At 39.0% G+C, this 10,661-nt stretch overlaps 1 protein-coding gene across 6 annotated transcripts in view; it reads right to left on the reverse strand.

Moving 5' to 3' along the window:
• Positions 1–8,492, reverse strand: part of slmapa (sarcolemma associated protein a) — a 59,794-nt gene extending 51,302 nt beyond the window's left edge. For 5 of the 6 annotated variants that reach the window (XM_046874579.1, XM_046874577.1, XM_046874574.1 and 2 more), the window contains exon 1: positions 7,082–8,492. In XM_046874579.1, coding sequence (XP_046730535.1) covers positions 7,082–7,279 — 198 coding nt within the window. In that variant the 5' untranslated portion in view covers positions 7,280–8,492. The remainder of the gene's footprint in view (positions 1–7,081) is intronic. The other variant, XM_046874578.1, reaches the window with a different exon arrangement.
• Positions 8,493–10,661: the final 2,169 nt, after the last annotated feature.

Here is a 10,661-nt window from a genome sequence, read left to right on the forward strand (position 1 = left end):
CCTTAAATAAATGACTAGGCAAAGCAGTGACTCCTCAAATCAATACATTTCAACACAACCTTTATCAACGTACAGCAGTGTCAAACAAAACCTTTAGAAGCGCAATTGGAATCCAGGCTTTTTTATGTTTTTTATTTTGAGGAATTGAGAAACTTATGTTTGTCCTGGAGAAATTTGACTTACTCGAAACAAAGATTACTGTTGAGAGCACAATAATATGGAGGGACTGGACAGAAAATGAATTGCTCTGGCGCTTCAATCTGCACAGTGATTGTAGATTTCAGATGACACTTGGATCTTCTAAACGTCACTGCAAGCAGCGGCTCCACATCATTTCACAGACCCCCAACCGGTTCTGTTTGTTTTCATGCGTTTTTCGAGGTGTTGCACATATTTTGATCTTCTTATACCTGGCTGCTGTGCAGTTTTTTTTTTTTACTTCTGGAGAGATTTTCAAAACCACTGATTTAAAAACACAAAAAAATGATCTGTAGGAGGGGCCAAAACTATGAAACTCACCATGGCTCCAGTCAAAAATGTTTTTGTCATCAGTCATTGTGGGATTCTAAACAGGGTGAACCTGCTGCAACAAGCACAGACTAAAATCAACGGTCTGAACAAGACATCATGCACAAACAAGCCAAAAACGCCTCGACATTAACGTGTCTGTGAGATGTTGGTCTTAAAAACCAAAGGACATCCCAAAAAAAAGACCACACAGAGAACAACCGGTGTGAACATAAAAATATCCAGACTTAAACACACCAAATAGTTGCAATGTGAGAAAACTTACCTGGAAGAAAAAACCTGCCTCATTGTCTAAAGAGCAAATGTGAAGAAGTGTGCGAGAGGAACAACCTTCTCACAGAGATTCACCTTCCAATTCAGTGCCACACCTTACTATTACCCAACACCTGAGAACTGACTCTGTGAGTGATTAGCAAATAATTCCATTTTATCAGTAAATCGGATCCTCACTCACACGAACACACCTTGATTTGCCAACAGTAGGTCTAATTTGTTTGCTTTGAATCATTAAAAACTGAATACACTTCTTGCACAACCTTTTTTAAATGCTTCAGCTGCACCCGTTAGGGGTCGCCACAGCAGATTATCTCCATACCATCCTGTCCTCTACATCTGCCTCTAACAAACCAACCTGCATGTCTCCCCTCACCGCATCCATAAACCTGCTTCTTGGCATTTCCTCTTTTCCTCTTGCCTGGTGGCTCAGAATTCTTCTACCACTATATATACCCCATTTCCCTCCTCTGCACACATCCTACCTAATAACCCTATCTCTAATCCTGTCCATCTTCAACACTCCAGATGAAAACCCAGCATTTCCAACTCTGCTACCTCCAGCTCCGTCTCCTGTCTTTTTGTCAATAATGCTGCCTCTAATCCAAACATTAAAGCAGGTCTCACCACCAACTCATAAACTTTCCCTTTCACTGTTACAGATACCCTTCTCTCCCAGATCACTCCTGCCACTCTTCTTCACCCTGCCTGCACTGTTTTCTTCACTTCACTGGCACGCCCTCCATTTCTTTACGCAGTTGACCCCAGGTTTTTAAACTCCTTGCAAATCACAACACAACCTTCTTAAAACTAAATACTGATTTTCTTTATTAACCAGTAGTAAAGCATGTAAAACAGTAGCTGTCCAATCAATAAAATACACACAGAATAGAGACAGTATTGGCTTAAAAGTTAAAGCACTACCACTGCTGTTACTTTTGGGCCTTAAGGAAGGCCCTTGGTCCAGGGGTGCTGAATGCTGGCTGATCCTATACTCTGCTCTGACCGCAACTTGCCAACAAGCTGAGATATGCAAAAAAAAAAGAATTTTATTGTGCTGCAATATATGTGATGGATCAAGCTTGTAGTAAAGTAAGGTGACAAATCACCTGAACAAAACAATGGAGTAACTCGCTTTAAATGTTGAACTGCCAGCGCAACTCCCTGCCGGGCTTTTGAATCAGCTTTAGAGACTTAAACCGAGGTCAAGCAGCGATAGAAATCGGAATGTGCACGTATACATCAGTTTACAGTAAATACAGTCACGCATAGCCACATTGTGGATTCTGGAGGTGGTCACGCATTAGTGCATAAGGGCCCATTTTAGTAATAATGATTAGTGCTAGTGGATCAAGGGATGTTTTACTTATTAACACAATGATTAGCGTCAGTTTTTCAACTATTAAGTCAACATGATTTATGACACTTGGCTTCCTAGAAAACGTATACATAATTAAGGATAATTAAAGTTGTACCACTTTCACAGGGGGATTAACTTGAACATTTTCAGTGTTATAGCACACTGACGATGCACTCAAACCCCAACAAATAATCTTCAAATAAACTACAAACAAAACTTTAACTTAAATTGCATTCATCAGACAATATTAAAATATAGTCTGACTAGAGTATAAAAGGTTAAGGATAATAAAAAAAAATGTACACACACACACACACACACACACACACACACACACACACACACACACACACAATATATCATACATACATACACCCACATACAAATTCATACACACCGAAAGAAAAAAGTATGTGTATAGTACGTGTACATACATAAATTAAACAGAAGGGATGGATGGATATGTATGACAGATCTAGACAGAAGTACAGTTTAAAGTACAGATTAACTTAACAACTATTTCTGACATTTGCAGCAGATTCAAAAACTGGGGTCATTTGCAAAATGGCACGGGTTCATCTTCGGGGTTTCGCAATAAAACCATGCTCCTCGAGTCAACATCAGTCTCAGGGGTCAAGTTTAATAACACACAAAACAACAGCTCACACAAATGAATGAAGTGTGAGCTTTGAAGTGTATGTTAGAATTCTAACATACATGAGACAAAGGCAGTGCTAAGTGTAAAACTCCATCTACACTCTGTAGGTGACATCATTCCTTTAAGTGCACTTAAACAGTAATATGTTGTGATACCATAAAGATACTAAAAAAAGACAGGCCACATGCAAGTGTTCTGCAGAGGGAAGTAAGGCTGCAACAACTATCTAATAAAATTGATAATCGATAACATTTCTCGTTAACGAATGTCGTTATCGATTATTTGGGCTGCTCAGGTTACGAAGAGTACAGGGTCAACCAGCAGCAGGAAAAACTGTGCTTCCCAAGTCATCCAAGGCATAGGAGCATTTTATATTAAACTCAACAAGGAAAACTGCACCTGGAAGTAATGCAAAGCAGAGTTTGTGCTTCCACAGTGATGTGCTTCCACCACAGTGCATCAGAACATGAAAAGAAAACACCATGGTGTCATGGATGAAGTTAAAACATCAGCACGATGTGCAAAAACTGTATAATTCTCATCATGTGAGAATGGTATAGTTTAATTGAGTGCTAACTGTTCTGGGGGACTGACAGGACCACTGTATAGAATAAAAAAACTGCGACTAAAACAAGTGCAACAGATTGGCATAGGTGGTATTGGTCATTTATATAAAATAAAAATAAATAAATAAATAAATAAAAAACAACCACCTTGAACATCACGAGTGTCAATAAAGTCAACATAAAATACATAAACCTTTGCAGTCTTTATTTTATATACCATTTGTACTGGAAGTTTGGGACCTTTGCCTTATATTACACTAAAGAACACAGTTAAGGTTATGCTTAAAGAAACCTCAAGCAACAAACGCAGCATCAGACCGCCACCTTTTTTTTTTTTATATATACTATCCTAACCTGTTTGTATACTTGCACAACTCCCAAAGATGAACCTGTTGAATCCCGAGACGGCCAGCTGAGCCACAGACACAAACTGCCAGCCAAAACAAGACCTTTCTTCAGTAATGTATGATAACAACAAAGAGGATTACAGGATGGAAAATATGTTCATTGTTCAACTTGCTGAAACATGCACCTGCTTTGCTTTATACAAAAGGAGAATAAGGCATTAAAAGCACTACCGGGGTATTGCTTTAAGCCATTCATCTATACAACGATTTTGTGTCATTAATACGATGCAAACTGGAGTGGAGCGAGATTGTGTAAAGAAATGTAGTAAATGCTCATATATATATATATATATATATATATATATATATATATATATATATATATATATATATATATATATATATATATATATATAGAGCACACCAAAAAGATACATTTCTCTATTCGTTTAATTACAGAGAGTGTAGTAATCTAAAAATCACAAAATATCAAACATGATTAAAAATAGTAGAATACTTCCTGGAAGTAAATGTCAACATCATATATACATTTATATATTAAGAGGAGGGGTACCACAATATTATGTCTCTGTGAGCCTTAATATGACAGCAGCCATAAGTATCAGCAGCCAAACACTGTTCGCAACACGAGGCGATATCCATATGGAAAAATCACAGATGTGTATCCAAGCTAACAATAATCAAATGCTGAGATCTGCCATAAAGAAAAAAAAGGGGGATTTGGTCTGTGTGAGATATATATAAATACACACACAGACACACACAGACACACACAGACACACACAGAGACACACAGAGACACACAGAGACACACAGAGACACACAGAGACACACAGAGACACACAGAGACACACAGAGACACACAGAGACACACACACACTAGAGGTCAACAGATTAATCATGCCAATTCTTGGCATTTTTTTATGAATTGGCGTTGGCCAATTGTGCTACAAATTAGGCCGATTATTATGCAGACACATCTGACACCAAACCATGCGTGTACATTCTGCACTTACGTGAGAGAACATAACTCTCCCATACAGCAGGTGGCAGTGGTGTGTATTTGGCATCCAAACAGGGAAAATGGAAAAGCTAGAACTGTAAATATATAAAGCAAGAAGTGTTTCCACCTGATGAGATCATTACTAAAAGATTCATGTAGCGTTTTTCAATCACATCTGCTAAGTTGCAAAGACAAGAGCAAAAATGACAAAAGCTTGTTCTGATTTTTCTCTCATGTTCTCATTCGATAAACTAAGTAACCAGTCAGAGTTCTCTTTCTCGCTGACGACCTCCGCCTCGATTTGACATGCAGGGAAAAAAAAATAAAGCCGACCGAAGTTCAAAAAACCACCCCCACATTCCCAGTCGACCGACCATCAGCTTTGTGTGTCCCGAGCTTTAAGTTCTTATCATTCGTTCTTAATCTGGACTTATACATTTCATTGGTTAAATATGATACTACCCTTGGGAAAGAGAATGAGAGTAACATTTTGGAAATGTACAATATTGTTAGCGAGTCATGAACCAGATGTAGTTTAGGCTACAGGTAGTCACGGGTAGAAGAACCTGGTAACAAGGGCGGTGATTCGAGAAGCTTGTGTTGTTCAATAAATGTTTAAGCAATTTTCGGTATCACGTCTGAATAATTAACTAAGAATTTATTAGATGAAAGGAGAAAAAAAAAGAAAATCGGTCAAACAAATCAGGATCATATACACAAATGATTTAACAATAATTGACAGTTCTAATAATTGTACTGTAATAATTGAGAAAAGATGTGAAGGTTTTAGTCACGTATTTTATATTTATTTATTAATATTTTTAATAAAAATGCAAATAGAAATGCGTGCTACGTTAATAAAATTTGAGTCATTCAAATAAATTTGCGTTAATGCACCAGTTTCATTAATGCGCGATTAAATATTTTAAACGATTGAAAGCCCTTACAATAAACACAAATATATAAACGTATTTGAAAATGAATGTCTTTCAATTTAGCATAAATCAACATCAAAGGTACTGATGATATCCACAGCAGTGTATATGACGTAATCGATCACGCCCTAGCTTGGGGCGTCAGCCGATACCCGATACTGTGGTCCTCAGAGTAACCGAGCTGAAGCCGTCTCCACGCTTCTGTTACACAGTTATAGGAAACACTACAGGGTCAGTGATGGGGAGGTTTAAAAGAATGCTGCATGCTTTAACTTTTGCCATTGTACACACCATGTCTCATATTCACACGTCTCCTCCCCAAAAGCGTTCAGGGCAAAGAAAAAGAAAAAAAGATCAAATCCAATCTAATGGAGTTATGCCAGTAAATGGGAGGAAGCCACAACGATCAACAGACAAAAATATGATACATCTAAAAAACCTTTCAAAATATAATCCTGCATATAGAGCAATACAGCTAATAATTAAAATACAAACTGTACTAGTGAACTCACACTGGAGACTCCTTCCAAAAATGTGTATAACCATCTCATAGAAAATGTCACCAAATGTCCTCAGAACAATCGCCATATCATAATGGCACAATATCATAATTATAATGACATCACAAAACCAGTTTAAGATTTCACTGTTTCTGTAAAGCATCCAGGACATGATAAATGCATTTGAATAGAAGATAATCGACATATAGGTAGATACCCTATTGCATTACTCATCAACACATTAGCACTTTTCTTCTCTTCTAAGATTCCTAAATAGCTACAATAACTTTCATACTTTCTATCAATAAAGTATGAATCAGACCCCTCATACAGACACACCGGTCTAAAGAGCTCAGGATTTTCTGCACTTACAATAAGACCAAAGGTATGTGCACACCTCACCACCACACCCATAGGTGTTCTTCCCTGTATGCTGTGCATTGTTACGATTTATGGAAACTATAAAGCCTTTTCCAGCACGACAATGTCCCTGTGCCTAAAGCAAACTCTGTTACAACACTGTTTTGAGATGGTTCTAGTGAAAGAACTCCTGCACCCTCTGCCTTATCCGAGATGAACAGTATGCAGAGCTGAGACCTCCTCAACTGACATCAGTACCTGACCTCCAAAAGAGTAAAGGTTACTATAAAAGCAAAAGCAAGAAATGAATCTGGAACATGGTGTCCAAATACTGTCATATGAGATTTTAGACTTTTCTCAGGAAAAACACAGAAGCCCCCAAAAACAAGGGAAGGACAGAAGCTGGAAAAGGTACAGGTTTTGTGATTTGCATATGACCAGAACATGCAGGGGAGACCTGTTTGGTGTCACTGTGTTAAAGAAAAAGAAAAAAGAATGACAATACATAATGTCTCGTCATGCCTGCTCACCTTGCCGGTCTTGTGGTCGAACCAGACGAGGGCATGGTTCCTGGAGAGCACCTTGCAGTCGAAGGTGGCGTTGTTCTGAGCCGGACGGCAGCGTGCGACCGAACGCCCGATCTTCACCGGCTCGTCCAGGTAGACGTGACGCTCCTGAAACGGGTGCGAGTTCGGGCGGCAGGTGAACACGGCCAGCGCCGAAGGCATTGATGACGGCTTGAGTGTATTACTCCAACCAGAGGAGAAAGGCAGGGCTTCTTGCTCCAGAGTGACACACCTTCTGGTTTACCCGACAATTTTTTAAATTATTATTATTATTTTATGAACACAAGAGCCAACGAACACGTTTCACTCATGGATCCCAGATCAATGTGCATCCTATAACTATATAAAAAATTATCTGTGTAGGGGGGAAGAAAAAAAAAACAAAATAAACACTGCCACTTTTCAAATAAATAGGGCTACATCATGTCCTCTACAATCCTCCTTCGTCTTGTTCCTGCGATCAGGACTTCCAAATCCACCATGGTGTCAAATACAATCCAGGGACTGCACCTCCAAACTTGGCATCTGTCTTCAAGTCATCTAAAACACAACTGGGAGCTGGGTTTCACCTGGGGAATGCATGTATCCACCCGAAAGACAAGCTGACAGCCCTACGGGTAACCTGTTGAGTCGGTTCAGGAATCGGTTCGCAATGTTTTCAAAGGGGAAACGGCTCGTAAATACACCTTAATGCCAAATGAGGGGACCAGCTTACCGCACAACATGGACCTTAGCCTTTGCTCTTTCGACGTGTAAAGCACAAAGCGGTCTCTGGTACGTGAAGCCAGTGGGTTTTTGACGTTTTAACCAGGCCACACGTAGAGAACGGAGCGCTCGGTCGGCATGGTAGGGAGTTAGCTAGCTAAGTGCGCGAGCGCACTACGGCGAGGTAGTCAAATAAATAATGAATTTGTTTTAAATATAATAAGCTATAACCAGACTCTTCGACGACTCTCCGAACTGTAACGCTACCCAGTCCGCTTCTTCACGCCGTCAAACTACGAGCCAACTTTCTTTCTCCTTCCAGACACACGGGTGGAATCCGAATATGCGCGCAGCCCCTGCCGTTAGCAAGCCGCGCTTAGCAACCTGTACTAATCGACTCGGAGTCAACTCAGAGTCGGTTCGGAGTCAAGTCTCCGTCGCAGCAGTAGCAGCGTCCCTCTTGCTGGTTGACTTACCAGTTTTCACCCCAGTACCAAATCCGCGTTAGTCTACAGGCTTTCACGGAAGTCCTCCTCCCTTCCAAATCGCTTCAAATGAAAGCCCGAGCCAAGTAAACAGAGATATGGGACGGCGGATTCTACAGTAAACCGCCGTCATCCGCCATACCGGAGAGAAAACACATACACACAGGAACCGGCCCAAGCGCTGGAGTTCTCATAAGGGCGGGACACACTGATGACGCACTAAGAATCGACCAATGAGAGAAATGATCATACAGATAGATTAACCAATAGGAATGGAGTCCATGTCTGACCGATGTCTACCTTTTTGTAAATGTTTTTATTTTATTTTATCGGTGTGCGATGCAATATACCAGTATATAAATACACACATTTCAAATTTGCATTTTAAATGTTTCTAAAATTAGAGCTGTATATTTCCAACAACAATTTGGACACACCTTCACCTTCACCTTCAGTATTTACTTTTCCTTTCCGACATTGTACAATAATACTGAAGGCATACAATCCATGAACGAATGTATAAAATTGTGTAGTCAACACAAACGTGTTAAATAATCCATAAATGTTTTATACTTTTGATTCTTCAAAACAGTTATTTTGCTTTGCATACTCTTGGCATTGTCTCAGTCAGCCTCATGATCTTGAAAAGTTCCCAGAGGTGTTAAGTGCTTGTCATCTGCTTTTCTTTCACTTCAGTCCAACTTAACAAATTGTAGGTAATTGTAGAGGCCAGGTCATCTGATGCAGCACTTTATCACTTGGACAAATAGGTACATTACCTAGAAATGTGTTTGGGGTCATTGTCCAAACTATTGCATCTCGCTTTAAAATGCTGTGGTTGTTCTTTCTTTTTTAGTTTGCCCTCGATTGTGACTAAGTTACCAACAGTGTTATCAACAAAGCACCCACCTACACCACCACACTTCCTCCTCCACTATACATTTAACAAAGACACAGTGGACTTATCAAATAAAAAAAAAACAGTTTTCTACAGACCTAATGTCCACTTCATGTGTTTCTTGACCCTAGCAGGCCTCTTCTGCTTGGTGTTCTTCTGAAGAAAATGCTTCTTTGTTGCATTACAAAGACTTGACAGTCTCCTATGAACCGTGGATGTTGAAATATGTCTGTCACTCAAACTCTGAGAAGCATTTATGTCAAGCAGTGGTTTTCGAGGCTGGTAATTCTAATAAACTTATCTATTGCAGCAGAGGTAGCTCTTGGTCTTTCTTTTCTGGGGCGGTCATCGTGAGAGCCTGTTTTAACACAGCGTTTGATGGTTTTGGCAACTGCATAATTTCTTGCCATAATATGGATTAGTACAGTAGTTGTAGTAAAACTAATAGGACTCACCCTTAATGTGCCTAAAGCAATGCAAGTCACACATGTAAATAAAATACCAGGTGACTACTTTGTGAATCTGATGTGAGAATGCCATCAGTTTACCAAGATGTTTGAGATGTTTAAGTATTCCAAGTAGAAATCTAAGTACATTCATTTCCTTCTACTCACTTAGGGTTAAATAATTCAGCTAGAGTTACAATCTATTCATAGTAACCGTAATACTAGTCACAGTAGTGTGAATCGATACAGTCTCTGTAATTAAACCTATTAATACATTTAATTAAGTTATTTAATTTTACCTCATGAAAAACTTTTTTTTTTTAAGTTTACAAATTGTAACAGTTTATAATAATAAATGGGCTTTTTATTATTATTATTAGTTAAGTTTAGTTTTTTATATAGATATGCTTTTTTTTCCTTCTTTTTTTCGGAAGCCATGTTGGAATAAAAGTACACCAAACCTCAAGCGGTAATGAAGGGGTGAGATCTTTAAGTGACTGACAGAACAGCCAATCATCTAAGAAATCAGGCCACGGCGTTAACCAATAGGAATGAATATTGTGTAATGGCTATGTAATATTGGTGTTGAGTATATATTTTAAACACTATTAAGTGCAATGAAGGACAGAGAGAGAGACTGATTTAGGTTTTTCTGATACATCAAAAATCAATATATTTCTAAAAAGGATGAAACAATGTTTTAATAAAGCGAAGTATACATGCATAACATTATGACAAGTGAAATTAATAACACTAATTATATTTTCATCATGGCACCTGTTAGTGGGTGAGAGATATTAGGCAGCAGGTAAACATTTTGTCCTTAAAGTTGATGTGTTAGAAGCAGGAAAAATGTGCAAGCATAAGGATTTGAGTGAATTTGACATGGGCCCAATTGTGATGTCTAGATGACTGGATCAGAGCATCTCCAAAACTGCAGCTCTTGTGGGCTGTTCCTGGTCTGCAGTGGTCAGTATCTATCAAAAGTCATTCAAAGAAGGAACTGGGGA

The sequence above is a fragment of the Silurus meridionalis genome, chromosome 19, assembly GCF_014805685.1.
Source record: "Silurus meridionalis isolate SWU-2019-XX chromosome 19, ASM1480568v1, whole genome shotgun sequence".
Taxonomy (NCBI): Eukaryota; Metazoa; Chordata; class Actinopteri; order Siluriformes; family Siluridae; genus Silurus; species Silurus meridionalis.